General features: G+C 39.4%; 1 protein-coding gene across 3 annotated transcripts in view; it reads left to right on the forward strand.

Moving 5' to 3' along the window:
* The first annotated feature begins 4335 nt into the window (after positions 1-4335).
* The window catches only part of BUB1B (BUB1 mitotic checkpoint serine/threonine kinase B), a 58570-nt gene continuing 39175 nt past the window's right edge, over positions 4336-23730 (forward strand). The window contains exons 1-9 of one of the 3 annotated variants that reach the window (XM_069105732.1): positions 4336-4440; positions 4928-4975; positions 7205-7347; positions 10830-10889; positions 11074-11218; positions 19454-19650; positions 20754-20923; positions 22327-22526; positions 22736-22827. In XM_069105732.1, coding sequence (XP_068961833.1) covers positions 7214-7347; positions 10830-10889; positions 11074-11218; positions 19454-19650; positions 20754-20923; positions 22327-22526; positions 22736-22827 — 998 coding nt within the window. In that variant the 5' untranslated portion in view covers positions 4336-4440; positions 4928-4975; positions 7205-7213. Of the gene's footprint in view, positions 4544-4927; positions 4976-7204; positions 7348-10829; positions 10890-11073; positions 11219-19453; positions 19651-20753; positions 20924-22326; positions 22527-22735; positions 22828-23730 lie in introns of all 3 variants that reach the window. The other 2 variants (XM_069105733.1, XM_069105734.1) reach the window with 2 other exon arrangements.

Below are 23730 nucleotides of genomic sequence, written 5' to 3' on the forward strand. Positions count from 1 at the left end.
GTAACCTTGAGCAAGTTACTTAACCCCAATTGCTTTAAAAAAAAAAAAAGAAAGAAAAAAAAGAAAACGCATTTGGTAAACTTTAAAGTGATACACAAAGGTTAGAAGGAAGATGATGATTTAGCAAATGGCAACAATACCTATAGTACCTACCTTACCTACCCGTTGTGAAATTTAAATGAAATGATCCATGTGAAATATTTTGTACACTTTAAATAACTATATAAATCTATGTAAATATTTATTATTACTTGGAAAGGGGAGAGAGACAAAGAAAGAAACAGAGAGAGACAGAGAGAAGAACAGAAAGAATAGAGAGAGAAGAGAAGAAATGAGAGAGAGGAGAGAAAGGGAGGAGGGAGAAAGAGAGAAAGAAGAGGGAGAGGAGAAAAGCATAAAGGAGAGGAGAGAGAGAAGAAAGAGGAAGAAGAGAAGAGCAGAGAGAGAAGAAAGAACAGAGAGGAGAGGGAAGAGAAAGAAGGAGAGAAAGAACAGAGAGGAGAGAGAGAACAGAGAGGAAAGGCAAAAGAGAGATGAAAAGAAAAAGAGAGAGGAGGAGAGAACAAAGAAGAGGGAGAGAATCCCACAATGGGCCACTGATGAGGGAAATGGTGGTGCAGAGGGGGAAGATAGGAGAGACCTGGGAAATACTAGGAAGCCCAGATAAATAAAGCCAGAAGTGGTAGGGCAACAAAGGCAAACTTTGTACACGTTACGTTACCCCTATACCTGCTGGGCACAGGCCTTGCATGTAACATCTAACATCAGGTAATCCATAATATACAGTGAATGGCATAAACAGTTCTGAACTTATCAATGTCTCTGAATAACTATGAGACATCTATGGTGACCTAGACGCTGAATTGATTTTATTTGCCATACTAGGAGTCCCTGACTGCTAACTCAGAAATTACATTCCAAACACAAAAAGAATCTTCCTTCTCTTTGTTTTGTTTTGTCAACTCCTCCACTTTTCTGGTGGGTATGGGGAGAGGGTTGGCCTTTGGGTGCTATATGAAGTACCATAATTTATCAGATGCCTGGCTGAGTTGCAAGTAAGACCTAGCATCAAGAGAGAAAATACCACAGTGTCAGGCAGGTCTCCAGAGCAGCTAATTGAAATCCATAATAACATGAATTTTCACTCTTAAGTTGTCTTCTCATCAGGATAGATTTTCTTCCTCCCTGTCTGGGTTATACATGTCAGCATAGGGAAAGGAGGAATTTCTAGAACCTTGGCCCATCTTGCTAGAGGAAGGTGAGAAAAATGGACAGTTGTGAGTGCCTTTCTAAACCTCAGAAAGATCCTGGAGAAGACATTAACCAATGTGTAATCAGAGAGAGTGTTCTTAGTAAGGAAGGAGATAACAGAATATAAATTAGACAGGAATGAATAATAAGGGCTGACATCTTTGTAGCCTGCTTTGAGATTTGATATATTATTTCATTTGATCCTGGCAACAACCGTGGGAGCACCTACCAATTATCATTCTCGTTTAATAGATGATGCTGAGAGAGGAAAAATGACTTCCCATAATCATTCAGCATGTAAATATCTGAGTAGATTTTTGTACCACGTGACCAAGTTCTAGTCAAGTTACTTCATGAAAGTTTCAATGAGTGTAAAGGTATTCTGACACCCTGAGAGGTAAAAGAACTTTAACCGAGTTGTGTGGCTTGTCCTTCATTCCTAAGAGGATCGTGACATCAGGGAGATGATGACATGACTTGCAGTTGATTTTGATTTGAGTGAGGGAGGGCTGTGCAAGACCACCAGCCTCATTTTCTCCTCCAGAGCCATCTGGGTTCAGTGGCCAGATATCTATTAGGATGACTGAAGATGGCCTAGGATGCACTGAGAGACCTTGGTCCTTTTAACCAAGGTCTTTTCAAGTTTTCACTTTGAGTAAAGCGATGATCATTTAGTAAATAGGCCTCTTTAATAAGTGAGTCAAGAGATGTTAGTTAAAATACCACTAGGTGGCACAATGGCTACAGCCACCAGGCTTGGAGTTAAGAAGACTCATCTTCCTGAGTTCAAATTTGGCCTCAGATAATAACTTAGCAGTGTGACCCTGGGTTAGTCACTTAACATTGTTTGCCTCAGTTCCCTCATCTGTAAAAGGAGCTGGAGAAGGCAATAGCATTACTCCAGTATCTTTGCCCAAAAAATCCCAAATGGAATCATGAAGAGGCAGACTCAACAGCAATAGGTGGTATAGCATATGGTATGTTGGACTTGGAGCCAGGAATGCTTGCTTGAGATTGAATCCTACTTGTCAATTCAATAATTATTTATTAAGTGCTTAGAAATTGTGCTAAGTGCTTGGGATACAAATATAATACAAAAAAAAGTTTCTGCCCTTAAAGAGCTTACATTTTTTTTTTTTTTGGAGGAGGCAAGGCAAGGCAATTGGGGTTAAGGATTTGCCCAAGGTCACATGGCTAGTGTCAAGTGTCTGAGACTAAGATTTGAACTCAGGTCCTCCTGACTCCAGGGCCAGTGCTCTATTAAGTGCACCACTTAGCTGCCCCAAGGAGCTTACATTCTAAAAGGTAGCCCAGAATCTGGAGAGGAAGAGAAGGTACCCAATAGGGGGTATGGAAGATGGGTGATGGAGAAGTCCATAGGAGTACAGCCTGGTGGGAAATGAAATGAGGACATTTGTGACACCGGGACATATTAGTTGTGTGACTTTGAGCAAGTCACTTAACCTCTTAGCCTCAGGTTCCTCATTTGTAAAATAATAATATAATATTATAATATAATAACATAAATTAATAATAATATTTGTCTCAGGGGACTGTGACGCCCAAATGAGATAATATACATAAGGCACTTTTCAAACCTTTAGCACTATATGAAATTTAGTTATTATTATTGTCATTATTTTCTACTCCAGACCCCTCAATTTTCAAATGACAAACTTAGGACCCAGAGAGAGTAAGACAATTGCCCAGTAGAGTGGGTAATCCAGCTGGGATTTAGGTCTGGTTCTTCTGATTTCAAAACTAATGCTCATTCTACTATCCTCAAACAAGGTTCTTGAAGACAATACATACTGTCATAGAATGAATGGTCGGTGGTACAGTTGGCCTTAAATATAGTTGGTACTCAATAAATGTTGAATTAAATATATATTGAATAGAGTTCTAATTTATTTTGATGGGGGTTTTTGGCAGGGAGAGGATGTCTCAACACCCCTTTGAAACAGAACCTTTGTCAGGGAGCTACAAATCCAAGATCTGAAATTAATGATGAAGGGGATATCAATTTCCAGAGCAATGTAAATGGAAGTAAGGATAGGGGCTCTGGGATGGGTGGAGGAATGGTGAGAAGATGGGTGGCAGGGCAGAACTAGAATAAAGAGGCAGAAACATCTCTCCATAAAATAATGTAGTTTTGACATAGGGCAGATCATGACTGGGCAAGAGCCCTGGGGCAGCACGTTATGGTTGGGGTGAGGTGGGGGTGGTCCAGAGCCTACACCTAGGCTCCCCATCTAACTGTGGTTTACAGAAATGAACACTTCAGGCCAGAGATCTCAAGGCTTAATAGACATCTCAATTTAGTGAACTGAAAAGAACAGGAGATGTGGCATCTGAGGACTTAATTGTGAAACCCAGTTGTACTATCCTAGGCAAAAAATAAATTAATAAACAAACAAACAAATAGAAAACCTCTCTGAGCTGGTTTCTTCAATGGTAAAATGGAGGGACAGGGAGGGAAAAGAGCGATTAGATGACTTCTCAGTTTAGGATACTATGATTGCCTTATTTGATCTTCACAACAGCTTTGCAAAAGATATCACCATCTCCATTTTACAAATGAGGAAACTGAGGCAAGTAAAGTGATTTGCATGGGATCATTCAATTAGTGCCTCCAATTTACCCTGCATATCTTGTTGCATGTACATTGTTTGCATGTTGTATTCCCCTATTAGAATGCAAGTGCTTTGAAGGCAGGGGGTTTTCTATCCATTCAGGCATTAGCATACTGCCTCACCATGTCCCTTAGCATATATAGTAAGCATTTAATAAATGCTTGATAACCAGGTAAATAAATTTCTGAGACAGGATTTTAATCCATGTCTTCCTGATCCCGTAGATTCTATCTACGACACCTCTTTTAATGACCTCTAAGGACCCTTCCAGCTAGAAACGTAAGTTTTAAAAATAAAATCTCTTCTAAGCCTTACTCCTGAAGGAGAGCAGTCCCTGAAACCCGGCAGAGCCCTAGAAACTACAACTCCTATCATGCATGCCGCCATAAACCAGCGAGGAAACTACAAGCCCCACAATTCCGCCACCAGCTTGGAACCAATGAGGCGTCGCGAGAGGACGGAAGGGGTGGTGCCCCGCCCGCCGCGGGACCGTTGAATTTGAAACTCGTAGGTTGCTTGAACTGGATGTTGGGGTGCTTGATTCTCACTGCTGCTGGTGGGTCCCTCACGGTGGAGGGTAGAGGGGACAAGTGGAGGGACCAGACCCCGATTAGGAAGAGGGCCATTGGGCTGGGGTCAGGAGGAGACCTTTTGGGCCGGTAACAGAATGGGAGCTTGACTGGTTGGGGCCTTGGGGGAAGGGTTAGGGAGTCGGGGGAGAGACGGGGTCCTTGTAGGGAGGCGATGGCTGGGGCGGGGTGGTGGTGTGTTGTGTGACCGAGGAGGCCGAGGAAGTGTGTGTGTGTGTGTGTGTGTGTATAAAAGTAAACTAAGAAGGCCAGAGCCTGAGTAGGGGAGGGCATGGAAGCCATGCTTCTATGTTGGATGATGCCCCTGGGCCCTTCCTTGATTGAGTAGTGAGAGAAGAAACCAGATTTTGGAGTCATATTTTGGAGCCTGCAGATCATGGATCATAGATAGGGAAGACTGACTTTGGATAAGAAAATAAACATAATCATAATAAAATCTGCATTTTGTCATAGGTAGAGGAAGTATACTGAGGAATTAACGAATTGCCAATTATTCTAAAGGTATGGTATTATTTGATTCAAGTGAACCTTGCACAATTTGGAAGCAGTCCTTCCAGATTAGGGATTTAGATTTTTTTAAAAAGCTTAAATATGTTTTTATACATGAGTATGTATATATCATAATAATGATTAATATTTATATAGTGCTTTAAAATTGCAAAGCACTTTATATATTTCATTCATTGGAACCTCATAAGAACCATGTGAAAAATAGTATGGTTGATATAATGCAGCACTTCTTGTATATTTTGTCTAAAGCCCCTTTGTTTACACTTTTAAAAATTATTGAGGACCTCCCAAAGAACTTTTATTTAAGAGGATTATATCCTTATGTATTAGCAACTGAAACATCTTAGTGTTATTATGAAAATAGTTTTGATCTCAAAGATTTGCTAAAGGGTCTCTAGGATACCCAGTACTTCAGTTCTTGAAGAATGTTCTTTTTATTACAGTTTTCTCTTTTTTAATAGGTTTAGTCATAAATGGATGGTTAATTAGTCTGAGGACCTCTTCACTGATTTTTTGAAAACTTCGAGATTCTGTCAGTTTAATGAATTATGACAGCAATTCTCAAACATTTTGGTCTCAGGACCCCTTTACACTCCGAAAAATTATTGAGGACTCCCGACAAAATTTTGTTTTGAGTTATGTCTTGACAGTTGCTTTATTAGAAATTAAAATTGTAGGGCAGTGAGTAAAGCGCCGGCCCTGGAGTCAGGAGGACCTGAGTTCAGATTTGGCCTCAGACACTTAACACACACAAAAAAACTAGCCGTGTAACCTTGGGCAAGTTACTTAACCCCAATTGCCCTCCAAAAGGCAAAAAAAAAGAAAAATTAAAATCTTATTATCATGAAAAGAGTTTTGACCTAGTGGAAACCCAGTGGACTCCTCCTGTCCCCCAAGGGTTCCCAGACTATGCTTTGAGAACCAACAAATTATGGTAATTACCTTGTCCCAAGATATAATATGGGCTTCCCTAAGTGGGCTGAATAGAAATAACTTTAGTGGCCAGCTCTGGCTTAGCTATATTTTTCTGTTCATGTGGTATGGTTACTTTTATATGTACCTTTGTATGTGAGCTCTCAGAACATTCCTGCCTGCAGCAGAGTACTGGCATATGACAAGTATTCATTTAATATGTTTTAAGGCATATTTAACAGAATTAATATAAGTCATCAGGTGAAAGATCAGCTATTAATTGGCTACCACTGTGTTAATCTTTTTCCCTTTAGTTATTAACTTACTTTTAGCATTCATTTTTTAAAAATTTTGAGTCAAGACAAGCACTATGTTATCAATTCTACATATGCAATCATGCAAAACATTTACATATTAGCCATGTTGCAGAAAAAACAAAAAGCAAGAGAGTATGCTTCAGTTTGCTATCAAGAGTTCATGAGGTCTGTTTCTGGAGTTGTATGGCATTTGTAATCATGGGTCCTTTGGAATTGTTTTGGATCATTTCCTTCATCAGAGTAGCTAAGTCTTTCACAGTTGATCTTCATAATATTGCTGTTCCCGTGTACAGTGTTTTCCTACTTCTGCCCATGTCACTTTGCTTTAGCTCATATAATTCTTCCAAGTTTATTCTGAAACCATACATCTGAAACCATGTCGTTTTTTATAGTACAATAGTATTCCATCACAATCATATAGCACATCTTGTTCATCATTCCCCTATGATGGGCCTCTCCTCAGTTTCCAATTCTTCATCACCACAAAAAGAGCTTCTATAAATATTTTTGTGCCTATAAATCCTTTTCCTTTTTCTTGGTATCTGGGGTACAGTCCTAGTAGTGGTATTTCTGGGTGAAGGGATGTGTACAGTTTTATCACTGTCTATTTTTAATTAATGTGATACTTTCAGGGATAGACATAGAAGTATTGTTTTATTGTCTATATATCAAAATATTAACTCCGCTTGCCTCTCCTCAACTGTGATTCTAGCCAATAATACTGCCTTTTGCCCAGTCACTCTGTTAGGTAGCATAAAAGGGGTTAACTGAAAGACAGACTTTGCGCCCCAGTAGGATAATGGTCTCATATTTAATGCCAGTTTGCCTATACTTTTGTTTATCCAGTGCAGCAAGAATAACTTCCTGAGTTAGGATTTTTAAAAGAGACTGTAAATTCATAACAAATTCTGCTGCTATAATAAATGAAATTTTTTAAAGAAATTATTCATAGTTGTTAAAGAGGAATCTGGTTTTGATTTTTGTTCTGTAGAGTAAAGCCATGGAGGGGGATGAGTGGGAACTGAGTAAAGAAAATGTGCTGCCCTTGAGGCAAGGCCGGATCATGTCTACACTGCAGGAAGCATTGGCACAGCAGGATACTGCCAGTCATACTGTTCTTCATCAGCAAAAAAGGTGAGTGGGATGTCAAAAATCAGTCCTGCAGCTTCCATTTATCCTAAGTAGTAAACCGACCAGCCACTTGGGTAGGAATATGCCAGGTGGCAGGAATACCAATGATCATTATAAAATCCTTCTTTTCTGAGGACTGGCAGTGTGTTGTGTCCATCTCCTTATCAGTATAATAGCAATCTAAGGCAATTTCTTCATCTTTAGTTTGGACATGTTGAATTTAAGATATTTATGGCTACCAAGTTCAAGATGTCTAATAAGCAGAGCCAAGATTCTAACTTTCCTCTGACTTCAAATCCAAAATAATTCCCTATTGAATGAAGATTTTTTTTATTTAGTGATGAAGATTTACTCTCTTCTGAGATTAAAATGTGGTGCCTTTTAATGTGTCCTCAGTTTAATTAGTTAATTGTCCATGATGATGTTTAAAGGTATCCCAGAAATGGGTTCTCCTTTCCTCCATCAAGAAATAAAATTTTACAGTCAGGAAGAAACAATTTGAATATTGTGGAAACACAATCAGGATAAAACAGGATCTGGCAGCTTCTACACTGAGGGATGGAAGGGCTTGGAATATGATATTCCAGAGGGCAGAGGAGCTGGGATTAAAACCAAGAATCACCTACCCAGTAAAACTGAGTATCATGTTTCAGGGGAAAATATGGTCATTCAGTGGAGTAGAGGACTTTCAAGCATTCTTGATGAAAAAACCAGAGTTGAATAGAAAATTTGACATTCAGATACAAGAAGCAAGAGAAGCATGAGAAGGTAAACAGGGAAAAGAAATCATAAGGAACTTATCAAAGTTAAACTATTTACATTCCTACATGGAAAAACAATAATTGTAACTGATGAAACTTTTCTCAGTATGAAAATAGTTGAAGGGAATAGAAATATGTATATGAGGGTATATGGGCATATGAATACTTAGGGAGAATGTGTGTGTATATGTTTACAGGTGTACATAGATAGAGGGCACAGGACCAATTTAATAGGAAGGGATGATACTTAAAAGGTGAAAGTAAGAGGTGAGAGAGGAATATAACAAGAGGAGATGGGGAGAGACAGAATGGGGTAAACTGTCTCAGAGAAGAGGCAAGGGAAAATGGTTACAATGGAGGGGAAGAACAGGAAGGCAAAACCTTATTCTCATTGAATTTGGCTCAGGGAGGGAATGACATATACTAAATAGGGTATCTCACCCTACAAGAGAGTAGGGGGGAAGGGGATGAGAGTGGGGATGATGGAAGGGAAGGCAGGCTGGGGGAGGGGGAAATTGGAAGCACCCACTTTTGAAAAGGGACAGGAACAAAGTAGAGAATAGAACAAGTGGGAGGTGGGACAGGAGGGAAGGAAATATAGTCAGTCTTTTATAGTATATCTACTATGGTACTGTTTTGCATATCCACACATGTACCACCTATATTGAATTGCTTGTCTTCTCAGTAAGGGTGGGTGACAAGGGAGGAAGGGAATGAATCTGGAATTCAAGGTTTTAAAATCAAATGTTTAAAAAATATATATGTATATGTATTATTATTAATATTATTTTACATGTAATTGGGAAATAAGACATACAGGCATGAGGGCATAGAGATCCACCATGCTCTACTGGAAAAGTTGAAGGGGGTATGGGAGAAGATATGGGAGACAGCAGATTGGAGGAGGGGCTATCCTGTGGGACTGCTATTTTGGGGTGGTGGGTAGGAGAAAAGCGGGGAAAAAATTTGTAACTTAAAATCTGGCAGAAATGAATGATGTAAACCAGAAGTTAATAAAGCTTTTGAAAAAAAAAACAAAATTTTAGTATGTTGTTATGGGAATTATTTTGGATTTGAAGTCAGAGGAAAGTTAGAATCTTGGCTCTGCCTATTAGACATCTTGAACTTGGTAGCCATAGATATCTTAAATTCAACATGTCCAAACTAAATTTAGTCTAATTCTGCCCCTAAACCCTCCCCATTTTTAACTTCTCTATTACTGTTGAAGGTACCACTGTCTTCCCAGTCAGCAGAGGTTCTTTTTTTTTTTGGAGGGCAGTTGGGGTTAAGTGATTTGCCCAAGGTCCCACGGCTAGTTTTTGTGTTAAGTGTCTGAGGCCGGATCCCAACCCAGGTTCTCCTGACTCCAGGGCCCGTGCTCTACTCACTGTGCCACCTAGCTGCCCCAGCACAGGTTCTATATTAAGCTGTCATCCTCATATCCTCAGGGCCTGTTGATTCTACCTTTGTAAAATAACTTTCTGGTACTTCCCCTTTCCTTTGACATTGCCACCATCCTGGTACAAGCTTTCATATCTCTTCAAACCTGTATGATTGCCATAGCCTACTAGTTGGTCTCCTTCCTCCACTCCCATGTCAAAATGATGTTCCTAAAGCATAGGACTGACCATATCACCCTCCCCCACTCCCCAATCTTCTACTTGAAAGTAATTCCAGTGGTTCCCTATGACCTCTAAGGTGAAATATAAAATCTTTTGTTTGGCATTCATAGTCCTTCTTAAATGCCTCCCACAAACAATACTTTTTGTTCCAGTGACACTGCCCTCCCTTCTATTCCTCAAACAAGAAACTCCAACTCCCGAGTCCAGAAATTCTCACTGGCTGCCCCCTATACCCTCTGTGCTTTTCCTCATCTCCATCTCCCTATCCTGGCTTCTTTTAAGAGGCTTTTCCAATTTCCCCTTAATACTAGTATTCCCTCTATTGATTACTTCCATTTTGTTCCATATATAGCTTGTTTGTACATAACTGTTTACATGTTGTCTCTCCTGTTACTCTAGGAGCTCCTTAAAGGGTAGGGATTGCTTTTGTCTTTCATTGTATTTCCAATGCTTAGCATAGTACCTGGCACATAATTGGTGCTTAATAAATGTTTATTGACTTACTGACTGAAATTATTACTTACCTGTATGCTATTGGACAAAACCACTTAAATTCTCTGAGCCTCAGTTGATCATATGTAAGATAAGGAAATTGTACTATATGACCTATAAGATCCTTTCTATCTCTAAATCTTCTCTGCTTCTCTAACCTCCAAGCTCCCTTCCAGAACCAAAATTGATACTAAAAAGTTTAACAGTGAATTACAAGTTATAGTTATAAAAAATTATAGAAATTCCCTTGAGACATTAAAATTCCATCTACATGGGCTTTGGGTCCTTATCCATCCCGCTTCTTGAGTTTCTACTTCATTAGGTTGCTAGTAACCTAAGTCTTTTCTCAGTCTTCCTCAATGTCTGTATTGTATATATGTCTCTTGAATTCTGTCTATAATAATCTGTTAACCTATGGCTTGAGTTTTCTTTGTGCTTGTTGTCTAGCATAGACCATGCACATTTTGAAATTAAAAATTTTATAATGTCTAGTACTAGGCTAGGCACACTACCTTAATAAGTGAAAATGGAGTTAAGGTGTTTGTTCATTTTACTGTTTTTCTCTAATGTACTCAAAGTGTTAACAAGTCATTTTCTGCCTTTGTTGCAGAGCATTTGAATCTGAAATTCGATTTTACACTGGAGATGACCCACTAGATGTCTGGGTGAGGTAGGTGCTCTTCTCACTTTCACTGGATCCAGTGATCATCCAATGACAGGGCTTGGGAACTGCCCTTAGGAAAGTGTTTCTGTTCTAAATTAGAATAGCATGACTGTTCAGAATAAAGATTGGAAGAAAAATGTGTTCTTAGCTGAGAATTGTTCAATTTTTACCTCCCTTTTTACCAATTTAGATATATTAACTGGACAGAGCAGAACTTCCCTCAAGGTGGAAAGGAAAGTAATATGTCAACATTATTAGAAAGAGCTGTAGAAGCCCTTCAGGAGGAGAAACGATATTATAATGATCCCCGGTTTCTCAGTCTTTGGCTTAAATTGGTGAGTAATTGTCAAGAACCACCTACTTTAAAATACTTTTTACTCTTTAGAGATAACTAATACATTATGAAAATGGCATAACCTAATTTATATGGAAAAAATGTGATTCAGAATTCTGTTTACCATGGCAGTTAACATGGTACTATTCTCCTGGTAGATGCTCAATAAATACTTGATAAATAACATTGTGTTTTGGGGGGGGTTTTGCCTTTTTTTTTTTGGAGGGGGGAGGGTAAGGCAGTTGAGGTTAAGTGACTTGCCCAAGGTCACACAGCTAGTTTATTTTTGTGACAAGTGTCTGAGGCCAGATCCTAACCCAAGTCCTCCTGACTGCAGGGCTGTTCTCTACTCACTGCACCACCTAGCTGCCCCGATGAATAACATTGTTAGAGTAATTCTTTGAATTTGAAATAAGACTTTGAAGATTGATAGAATGAGTTGTAATATTACAAGGAACTTTAAAAAAAAACTTTCAAAGATTTTTACAATAGCACTCTTATCTCCTTATATATTCAGTGCTTATGATTTCAGTTCTATTCAACAAGCATTTGAGCCCCTATCACGTTCTAGGAACTGGGCTAGGTGTGCAAGGACAAAAATGAAACAGTCCTTGACCTCAAGGAGCTTGGGGTTTGGAGGGGAAAGTGTTGAGAGGGACATTATCCAAGGCACACATAATTATAGACAAAGTAAATAAAGAATGTACCAGGGAACATTAACAGTTACTAGGAGGACCAGGTAAAGCCTCTTCTAGGGAGGTGCCTACGCTGTGCTTAAGGAAGACAGGAATTCCATAAGGTAGTGGTGAGGAGGGCAAAACATTCCAGTATAGAGGACCAACAGCTTGTGGAAAGACAGGGGAGCAGGAGCTGGAATAACTGTTCTTTATGGGGAATAGCAAGTAGGCCAGTTGATTTGGAATGAGAGTACATGAATAATAGTAAGGTATGATCTGATCAAAGCTATGGTAGCATGAGGCTGTGGGATGCCTAAAATACATAGATAATTTTAATACTAGAAGGAGTGAATTTAAGAATACTTCTAAGGACCAAGCTTGCATCACTTGACACAAGGCATTTTTTTTATCCTTGTGTCAAAGAAAATAGAGATAGTAGGATGAAATTTTTTATTTCAAAGTAAAATTGTAATATTTTTGTGTCACTTGATGCATCTGGTCCTTCTAGTGATAATTATAGCTACCTTCTTTTCCACCTAATTTTTAACTTGAAATCTTCATTTTCATTGCTGGTATATTGGAGTTATTTATGAGTAGTGAAATGGTAAAAAGACAATCAAAAGAAAAATAAGGAGAAACATAGGTCTTGGGTGCACAAAATTGAATTATAAGCTCAGGGGGGCGGAGCCAAGATGGCAGAGTAGAAGCACGACCCTCCGCGGCTCCGGCTTCCACCCTCCCCAATCCATGTAAAAAGGGGACTCTAAACAAACTTTGGAGCTGCAGAACCCACAAAATGACACAGAGAAGCTAACCTCCTGCTGAGAACAGCCCGGCAGGCCGGCAGGAATCGGCCAGCGCAGAGCTCCAGGAGCTGAGCCCAGCACCACACCGTGGCTTTAGCCCCAGGGCGGGCCTGACCAGCCGCCTGCCAGAGGGACTCCAGATCAGCAGCAGCTGTGGCGGTTTCCAGATTTATCAAACATAGATGCGAAGGACAAGGTGAGAGGCCAGTGCAGTCTGGACTTTGGGACCAGTAAGTGGGAGTGCGCGTGGCTTTTAGCCCCGGGGCGAGAAACCGCTGAGACGCCAGCACAGCCTGCCAGCACCACGTGGTGGCTTCAGCTCCTGGCCTGCAGAGTATAGGGGGACCAAGCACCAGTCTGAGGGGTAATCGCTCTTGCTTTAACCTGCTTGGATCTGGATTGCAGTCTAGGGTGGAGGTCCTGGGGTGTGTGTCCAGCTTGCCAGAGAGTGTGGAGACCTCAGAGAGGGCACCCATCTAATACCTCCGGTAGCTGAGAAAACCCCAGCGTTTGGGACGAAAACTCCCCTGTCTGGTGGCAGAGTCCTACTGTGGCAAAAAGCCCAAAAGTCAAATCATTGAGTGGCAAAATGAGCAGGCAAAGGAAACAAAGCAGACAGAAGATCCCAACATTACACTCCTATTTTGGGGATAAGAAGGAGCAAGGCATGGAACAGGAGGAAATCAGTGAAGTCAGAACTCCTGCACCAAAAGCTTCAAAGGAAAATACAAGCTGGTTACAGGCCATAGAGGACCTTAAGAAGCAGATAAGAGAAGTGGAGGAAAAATTGGGAAGAGAAATGAGAACAATACAAGAAAATTATGAAATGAGAGTCAACAGCCTGACTGAAGAAAATAATACCTTAAAAAACAGACTGACTCAAATGGCAAAGGAGGCTCAAAAAGGCAATGAAGAGAAGAATGCCTTAAAAAGTCGAATTTGCCAGATGGAAAAAGAATCTCAAAAACTCACTGAGGAGAATCATTGCTTCAGAATTAGATTGGAGCAAATGGAAGCTAATGACTTTATGAGAAATCAAGATGCTGTTAAACAGATCCAAACAAATGAAAGAATAGAAGGCAATGTGAAATATCTCGTGGGAAAAACCACTGACCTGGAAAATAGATCCAGGAGAGATAATTTAAAAATCGTTGGACTGCCTGAGAGCCATGACCAAAGTAAGAGCCTGGAAAGCATCCTCCAGGAAGTTCTCAAAGAAAACTGCCCTGATGTTTTAGAACGAGAGGGCAAAATAGAGGTTGAAAGAATCCACCGATCACCTCCTGAAAAAGATCCCAAAAAGAAAACTCTTAGGAATATTATAGCCAGGTTCTGGAATTCCCAGATTAAAGAGAGAATATTACAAGCAGCCAGGAAGAAACAATTTGAATATTGTGGAAACACAATCAGGATAACCCAGGATCTGGCAGCTTCTACACTGAGGGATCAAAGGGCCTGGAATGTGATATTCCGGAGGTCAAGGGATTAAAACCAAGAGTCACCTACCCAGCAAAACTGAGTATCATGTTTCAGGGGAAAATATGGTCATTCAGTGGAATAGAGGACTTTCAAGCATTCTTGCTGAAAAAAACAGAGTTGAATAGAAAATTTGACATTCAGATACAAGAAGCAAGAGAAGCATGAGAAGGTAAACAGGGAAAAGAAATCATAAGGAACTTATCAAAGTTGAACTATTTTTTTTTAAAGCAATCGGGGTTGAGTGGCTTGCTTGGGGTTGCACGGCCAGTTGTTGTTTCTGGGTGTGGTGCTGAGTGTCTGGGCCCGGATTTGATCTGGGTCGTCCCGGCACTGGGGCCGGTGCTCTTGCTCGCTGAGCCACCTGGCCAAAGTTAAACTATTAACATTCCTACATGGAAAAACAATAATTGTAACTCATGAAACTTTTCTCAGTAGTTGAAGGGATTAGAAATATATGTGTGTGTGTGTGTGTGTGTGTATATATATATATATATGTCTTTATATGAGGATGTGCGGGCATATGAATACATATGTGAATGTGTGTATATATGTTTACAGGTATACATAGATAGAGGGCACGGGACCAATTTAACAGGAAGGGATGATACTTAAAAGGTGAAATTAAGAGGTGAGAGAAATATAATGAGAGGAGATGGGGAGAGACAGAGTGGGGCAAACTATCTCATACAGAAGAGGCAAGGGAAAATGGTTACAATGGAGGGGAAGAATAGGAAGACAAAAGGGAATGGGTCAACCTTATTCCTATTGAATCTGGCTTGAGGAGGGAGTGAAATACACACTAAATAGGGGATCTCACCCTCCAGGAGAATAGGGGGGGGAAGGGGATATGCGGGGGGATGATGGAAGGGAGGGCAGGCTGGGGGGAGGGAAGTTGGAAGCACCCACTTTTGAAAAGGGACAGGATCAAAGTAGAGAATAGAACAAGTGTGAGGTGGGATAGGAGGGAGGGAAATATAGTCAGTCTTTTACAATACATCTACTATGTTATTGTTTTGCATTAGCCGCACATGTACAACCTATACCGAACTGCTTGTCTCCCCAGTGGGGGTGGGTGGCAGGGAAGGGAATGAATCTGGAATTGAAAGTTTTAAAATCAAATATTCAAAGATATATATATATGTGTGTTTAAAAAAATAAAATAAAATAAAATTGTATTCAGAATTATAAGCCCAGGAATAAACTTGTGTTTTTGTTGAGATCCACTTCTTGATTTTTCATTTGTTCGCTTGTTTTCATCTGGAAGGGGATTTGGTAGGGATTGGTACGAGCATAGTGAGTAGCATATTCCCATTCCCTTGTACCTGCGGTGCTATCACTTTGCCAAAAAGGTACCTAATAAGGACTTAACTACTGTTAGGTACTATAAGCAACTAGAGTTTTATATTTATTTTTCATGTTAAAACCATTCATCTTGAGGAAGAGAAATTTGCCAAAAGCAATGGCACCTTCGGTCAAGGAAAGCTGTAAGCTCTCCTTTTACATCCTTTACTTAGGGGATACCTCTATTGTTCCTAGTGTCCTAAAAGACCAATATTTATAAATTTTGTGTTTACTTAACTTTGAAAACTGTCACTGTATCAATTTCCATTCCCTTTAGGCATTCTGGGCACAGCTGAGTTACTGATTAGTGCGAATCATCTGTTCCCAGAGTAGTTGCATATTAGAAGTTGTAATTATGGGGGGGCTAGGTGGCGCAGTGAGTAGAGCACCGGCCCTGGAGTCAGGAGTACCTGAGTTTGGATCCGGCCTCAGACACTTAACACACACACACACACACACACACACACACACACAAAACCTAGCTGTGTGACCTTGGGCAAGTTAGTTAACCCCAACTGCACCCCAAAAAGCAAAAAAAAAAGTTATGATTATATGTAAAATGTGGTTATTAGTTCCAGACCAATGAAAATATGTAATGAAATTTTTAAAAATAAAATGTTAACTGTTTACTAATATAATATAACAGCAATGGATAAGAAAAATTTATTTCAGATCAAATTTATTACAGTCATAGAATAGTTATAAAAAGCAAAATTTTAAAAATTAAAAAAATGACTGAATATTGTATCTTAAGATAAGCCTACATTGACTAAATGACAAACGTCCTGTTATTTTCTTTTACAATATTTCAGTAGTGAAAACTGAGTTGTCTTCTCATTCTTTAAATCTTCATATAAGCTCCTGTAGGTGCAGATTTCAGTGTAGCCACATCTCAGTATATTTGCATGCTCACATTCTCACACAGTGAGCCCAATGTAGTTGCATGACTTGATGCATTATCTAAAATCAGTAATGCTTTAAATGTGATATTGTTGTCTTTGCAATATTTTCCAATAGCTGCGATAAGAAAACTTGGAAACCAATCTTCAGAATCAGTTGTAGTCACAAATGCTTTCATGCTAAAGAACTGGAAGGATTGATTGTTGTAGCCTTTCAGAGACTAAGAATTTTGAGACCAAGCATTGGTTTTAGTTTAAAATCCTAGGTGGAGTGTTTTTCTTTCTAAGTTCTGAAAGAAATCTCATCTACATAAAAAATGTATGAACCACAAATTTTCTTCAGGCCATTTGGATATTTAGCTGCATCCTCATCTGTACCAACCACCTCTGAGACATTTTATAACTCACACTAAATCATATTTTGTATTATTCAAACTCACATTAATCAGGACCTAGCTGTTTTTCTCAAGAGTTTATTCTCTTAAAGTGGCCTCATTGAGAACTCTAGAATAATCATATTCTTTTTGGATAATCTATGCTACAGAAACTCTCAGAAGCCTGCAGGTGTAGTGAATTCAAAGAGGGGGTTTTATTTTTTGTTTTCAAAATTCACTGGATGGTCTGTGTCCATGAATAGAGCTAATGCTAACAGCCCATAGAGGGCAGCACTTTTAAAAAAAAAAAAAGCATTTATCAAATTTCACTAATTTGGATAAATGAAACAGAAAACCTAGCCTGAACAATAAAACATGTTTTTTTTTTTAAATTTCAATTGCATTGCTTTCTAGCTCATAGAGTAACTAGTCCTCTCTCTTGTGTACTTAAGAAACTTGCTTTAATTGATGTTATTAGGTTGTTGATTGTATGTAATACTTACTTTTAAAGCACTTCAGCTATATTGAAAATCTTTTGGGCTAAGTAGTATACTACTACGAACAAAATTGCCAGGGAAAGTTTTAATTTGTCTAGCAAACTATTAGTATGTATGTATTAGACAAATTTCAAATAAGCCCTTTTATTATTACCACAGACTGTAGATGACCTCCTTTTAGAGGCCATTAGCCTAGGCCAACATCATCTGTGGAGCTGCTATTTTCTTCTGGGCATTCTTCTGGCTTTATCCTTTGTTGCCAGGAGACACATTTTCTATGTCAACTCTGAGCACAATTCTGTTGCTCTCGCTTTATTCTCTTATCTCTGTACGTTTTGTCATCTTTGATAACTATATATGCTATTCTTTTGATATCTTCTGCTTTTCCCATTCAAATGAGTTATCAGTCAATCAACAGGCATTTACTCAGTATCTGCTCTGAACCAGGAATCTGTGTTTTGATAAATACTCTTAGTAAGCAAAATAGAAACTTGAAGTTTCAACTCAGGCAAGACTGCTTATATAATTTCTATGAAAAATTTTATCTTTGTGTAGTTCTTGTTAACATCTAGATCTAATGCTGTAAGAGTAGAACGGAAATTAATATTATTTTTTAAAGTTTCCTAAAAATCATGTTTTCCTGGAGATAGCAATGTTTGTAGAATTGAACAGCCATCTCTTTAGGAAATAGTTTTAGAGAAAGAAAAACTTAACTACTTGTATCCTAGAAAGAACTTCCCAACTAAGAATCAGTGGATCAGTAGCAATACTAATAAAGGAAGTTTTAGATCTATCTCTCCTGTGAGCTTTGAGAAGAAAATATAAAGCCAGCTGTAAGGGTGGTTTATGGGTGGTGAATTTAAAAATTTCAATAGAGAGAGCACTATTTTCAATAGTGGGCCATACTCAGAAACCTCTCCAATTAGAAAGAAATACATTGCTGGTTTTTTGTTAAAAGTTTTGTTTTGGGGGCAGCTAGGTGGCAGTGAATAGAGCACCAGCCCTGGAATAAAGAGGACCTGAGTTCAAATCCGACCTCAGACATTTAACACTTAACTAGATGTGTGACCTTGGGCAAGTCACTTAACCCCAATTGCCCTGCCTTCCCCCCTCCAAAAAGCAAAAATACCCCAAAAAACAAAGAAATTTTGTTTTGGGGTAGTTTTTTTTTCCACTGAGGAAAAGAGGGGGACAGAAATTTTTTTTGAGGGGCAATTGGGGTTAAGTGACTTCCCAAGGTCACACAGCTTGTAAGTGTAAAGTGTCTAAGGCTGAATTTGAACTCAGGTCTTCCTGACTCCAAGGCTGGTGCTCTATTTACTAAGCCACCTAGCTGTCCCCAGAAAATTCTTGATTAAAAAAAAATACATTGCTGAAATGAGACAAAATGAAGAATGGATTTTTACAGAGGAACATAGTAGATAATGTGAAAGACTGAAATGATAGAGACTATCAAGATGACAGTAGAATAGGCTTTGACAGTAGGGTGTGAAGTACAAGAATACCCATGAGCCTTAGGTTCTGTGGATTAGTGGGCCAATTTTGTATTTCTGTGGTTGGCTGAAAAGTAGTTTTGCTTAGAGTCAGGTAATGGGATAGTGTGCCATAGTGGGAAGAACTTTACTCAGAAATCAAGTGACTTGTGTAAGTTTTACTTCTGTTGTTTGGTAGTGTTGGATTTGCTTCACTTTGCTCAGTTATCCTAAGGAAATAATCATACTTTTACTGCCTACCTACTGAGGAAAGTGCTTAACTCTTCCTTCCTTCCCTCCCTCTTAGATCATTTAAAATAAACAACAATTACCTTGGGTTGCTTTCTTCTCCCCTGCCCTGTGTCTTTTAAAGATTACTTACTTGAGCCAGATAAACCAGCAACTACCCGTTGCCCTGTACAGTCCTGTTGGTCTTTGTGTTATGAGTGGGGGAAAAGGGGGAAAAGTGGCAGGATACTAAATTGAAGGCTTTCCACCTTACTATTACTTCTTAAATCCAAGATTTGTATAGGCCTAACTGATTCTTCGGTTAGCCTAATTACTTGCCTACTATTTGATGTCTTAATTATTTCTTCTGGGTAAATTTTTGGCTTGTGTGTCTTTGGCTTGATGTATTATTAAAACTTGATTACTTTTTAAAAACAAACTTAAAAGGTTGCAATTATTGCAGGGACGTTTATGCAACGAACCTTTGGATATGTATAGTTACTTGCATAGCCAAGGGATTGGCATTTCTCTCGCCCAGTTCTATATTTCATGGGCTGAAGAATATGAGGCCAGAGAAAACTATAAGAAAGCAGATTTGATATTCCAAGAAGGATTTCAGTGCAAGGCTGAGCCACTGGACAAACTACAGTCACATCATCGGTAAGCTACCTTCTTAGATGGAGATGACCAGTATAAAAATTGTATAATGTATTGGTAGGAAATTTGTGTCTTGCTTCTGAATACAAGCCAATCTCTGATAGAGAGCCTCTGACAGATGTTTAATGATCATATTTTGGGTAGACACTCTTTGTGATTTCCACTATGGTTGCAACAACACAATCCAAAAACAAATATTTAACACTTGCTATGTTCAAAGCACTGTGTTGGAGGCCAAGGATCCAAAAACTTAAAATGAAAAATAGCCCTTGCTTTCAAAGAACATACTTTCTTTTTTTTTCTTCCTTTTTTAAAATTTTAAAATTTTTAAAATTAATTTGTTTGTTTCCTTTAGTTTACAGGATTCACTTCCACAATTCCTTGAGTTTCACATTTTGTCCCCCTCCCTTCCCTCTCCCCCGTGGCGGCATGTAGTCAAGTATAGGATCTGTAAATACTTCAAAGAACATACTTTCAACTGGGAGATAGAACATGTGAACAGAAGTAGGTATACCTGATAATTTGAGGAAGGAGGAGAGAACACTAACAACTAAGGAGATTAGAAAAGGCTTCTGGGGTGACCAGGTAGCACAGCGAGTAAGAGCACTAGCCCCAGAGTCGCGATGACCTGGGATCAAATCCGGGCTCAGACATTTAGCACCCACCCAGAAACACCTGGCCCTGTAACCTTGAGCAAGTTACTTAACCCCAATTGCTTTAAAAAAAAAAAAGCAATTCTTATTTCTGGGTGGGTGCTAAGTATCTGAGCCCTGATTCGATCCCAGGTCTTCCTACTCTGGGGCTGGCGCTCTTATTCACTGCGCCACCTGGCCACCCCCTCTTGTCTTTATTCTTGAAACTGGGCCAGAAGTCTAATGGTCACTGATTTAGAGCTAGAGAGGGCCTTAGGCCTTATTCAGTCTAATCCCTCAATTTGAAGATGAAGAAATTAAGATCCAAAGAGAATGTGTTGCTTGGCCAGGGTCACTCAGGTCACACAGACCCCTGTGACAGAGCTGACACTCAGATATAGCTTGACTGACTCCAGACCTGCACTTTTCCCACAGCACTGCACACTAATTCAACCCATTGTCCATTCTTTTCAGGCAGTTCCAGTTTCGTGTGTCTCGGCACACTCTGTTGGCACTTGAAAAAGAGCAAGAAGAAGATGTCCTTGAAGCTTCTGGACCTCAACGAAGCACCTTAGCTGATCTGAAAAGCAAAGGGAAAAAAGTAGCAAAAGTCCCCATTAACCGTGTAGGAAGTGCTCTTAAGGGTAAGCTCAGTGCAAGGGCATCATCGTCTTATAAATAATTCTTGACATGGAGAAGGAGAAACAGGTAAGGTCAGGCGGGCTTAGGAAGAGATTCTGGCTGCAAAAATAGAAAATTGGGACTTAATGGTCGTTTTAGAACTGTACAGCATTTGGGGGGAAAGGGAGGGCACAGTGGCCTGTCATACATCTTAACAGGTCAGGCATTTTGTACCATTGCAAACAAGCTCTGGGCTTTAAGCTGATAGAAGTGGTTCATTAGTGTCTCCATGCTTGGCAATAGACCTACAGAGTAGTCATATCCATTTGCTTCCTTGATTTCTAACGAGGGACATAAATAGCTCATAAGGAATTCAGAAGAAAATCATGAGAATCAGTGAAAGATCTGGAAAATTAGTACATGAAGACAGGTTAAAAGAACTGAGCTTTTTTTTTTTAATCCAGAGGTGAAAAAAGAATAAAAACTGATTTAGGATCTAGAACAGATGAAGAATAACTAGACAAGACTGCTTTGTCTTTATTGACAGAAAATTGGCTTAGATTGTAACCCTGGGACTTAGGTTAGCATAAAAGAGGAGCTGGCAGGTTGCCTCGGGAGTGTGTAATCTCTTTGTGGAAATTGATAAATTTTGGATAGGACTGCTAAAAAAAAGTGATGAACTAATTAGTAGATTGGTAGAAAGCCCTTTCTAGCTTTGATTCTATGCTAATAGACAAACTACTCACAGCTATAAGATAGAATGTCGTTAATTTCTAGAATAGTTGTTTTATCTGATTTATAAGAGCAAATAATAGTTTTTATTCAGAAGGTTACTGTTTTGAAAAGTAACTTTACCAGAATTAGAATAACTATACGTATTATCTATGACTATTTTTATTTTTAAAAACATAACTCAATTTTCTAAGTACTCTGACAGAAGAGATCAGCATAGATCAAAAAGCAAGTGGGGCGGCCAGGTGGCGCAGCGAGTAAGAGTACCGGCCCCGGCGTTGGGAGACGTGGGATCGGTTCTGGCCTCGGCCTCGGATACTTAACACCCACACAAAAAATAACCTTGAGCAAGTTACTTAACCCAATTGCTTAGGAACAGCCAGGTGGTGCAGCAAGTAAGAGCACCGGCCCCGGCGCCAGGAGACCAGGAGAACCGAATTGGTTCTGGCCTCAGATAGTTGGCAGCCACACAAAAATAACTGGCTGTGTAACCTTGAGCAAGTTACTTAACCCCAATTGCTTTAAAAAAAAAAAAGCAAGTAAATCATTGTTACTTTGTTTATAGATATACAGATATAGTTAATCATAATGAAAGTGTGGTTTGAGGTAAAAATTCATATTCTTTGTTTCATTGTAGTTGTTATTAAGTTTATAATTATTGAAAATATACAAGTTACCTTTTTTTTTTCCTTAGCTGCAAACCAGGGCCGTGGGCTTCCAAATCCAGTTAATCAGCATATGTTAAGTGGCTCCAAATTTGCTGTTTTTGATGAAAATGCTGATGGAGCCTCCAGAACAGAGCTGCCTATGGTTATGGCTGAACCATGGAAAGCACCACCTGTTTGTAGGGCCAAAGAGAATGAACTGCAGGCAGGACCTTGGACCAAAGGCCGAGTAAGGACACACACACACTGGCTGCATTTGCCTGTGGGCTAATAGAGGGTTAGAATTGGGGAAATCAATGGAAATACCTTAGCATTTACATTTTCTGGCATCTTCTCAATGGGGCAGTAGGCAGAAATATTTAGAATTATCTTGAGTGAAAGAGCTACTGCCAGTATATCTGTTCATTTTAAATCTATTCCCATTTTACCCTCCAACAGCTTCGTAGTAATCCAGCTTCTGTGGCCACTGTGCCAACTACGCTACCGAATTTTATCCCGTATGTGGAAGAGTCTGCGCAACAACAAATCATGTGAGTTTGATTCTCAGATGCTCTAAAGTAGGTATTAGTAAGTAATGGAGACTGCTCATATTCTAGGGGTGAGGGTCATCAGCCTAAAGCAGTTTGGGTGTCCTCTTTTTACCTGCACATACTCTAGAAATACTAGCCAATATCCTCAGTGGGGAAGAACCATTATTAAAGGAATTGAGCTCTCTTTACACAGGATAGCCAAGGACAATAATTTTATTTTAAGATAAGTGTTCTGCTACCATTAAAGTAATTATTGACTATTAAAATTCATTTGTTATTAACTTCTCAGGTAGGTTCTGAATCATACAGGTCTGGTTTTTCACAGTGAGGAAGTGATGGACTCATTTTTGGATACACTGCTGTGTGTTTTCCTTCCTCTTGGTTTTTCTTTGGGGGCAGGGTGGAAGAGAGAGGGTCTAAGAACAGTGATGCCACAGAAAAGGAACACTGAAATATTTTTTTAAATGTACAGGAGAGAAGAGAGTTCAGAAGGAAGCACAAACAGGACAGTTTTGAAAGTGATATGTGGAATTTATTATATGCTTTTTTTAAAAAGCAAACAGGGGCAGCTAGGTGGCAAAGTGGATAGAGCACTGACCCTGGAGTCAGGATGACCTGAATTCTTTTTTTTGTTTGGTTTTTTTTGTTTTTTGTATTTTTTTTAAAGCAGTTGGGGTTAAGTAACTTAACTTGCTCAAGGTTACAGGGCCAGTTATTTATGGGTGTGGTGCTAAATATCTGAGCCCAGATTCAATCCCAGGTTCTCCTGACTCTGGAGCCGGTGCTCTTACTCAATGTGCTACTTGACCACCCCAAGGATGACCTGAATTCAAATGTGGCCTTAGATACCTGTCACTTTCTAGCAGTGTGACATTGGGCAAATCACTTAATCCTGATTGCCTT

Source organism: Petaurus breviceps, unplaced genomic scaffold, assembly GCF_028583685.1.
Source record: "Petaurus breviceps papuanus isolate PSGF00001 unplaced genomic scaffold, PetGlider_PUasm1.0 77, whole genome shotgun sequence".
NCBI lineage: Eukaryota > Metazoa > Chordata > Mammalia > Diprotodontia > Petauridae > Petaurus > Petaurus breviceps.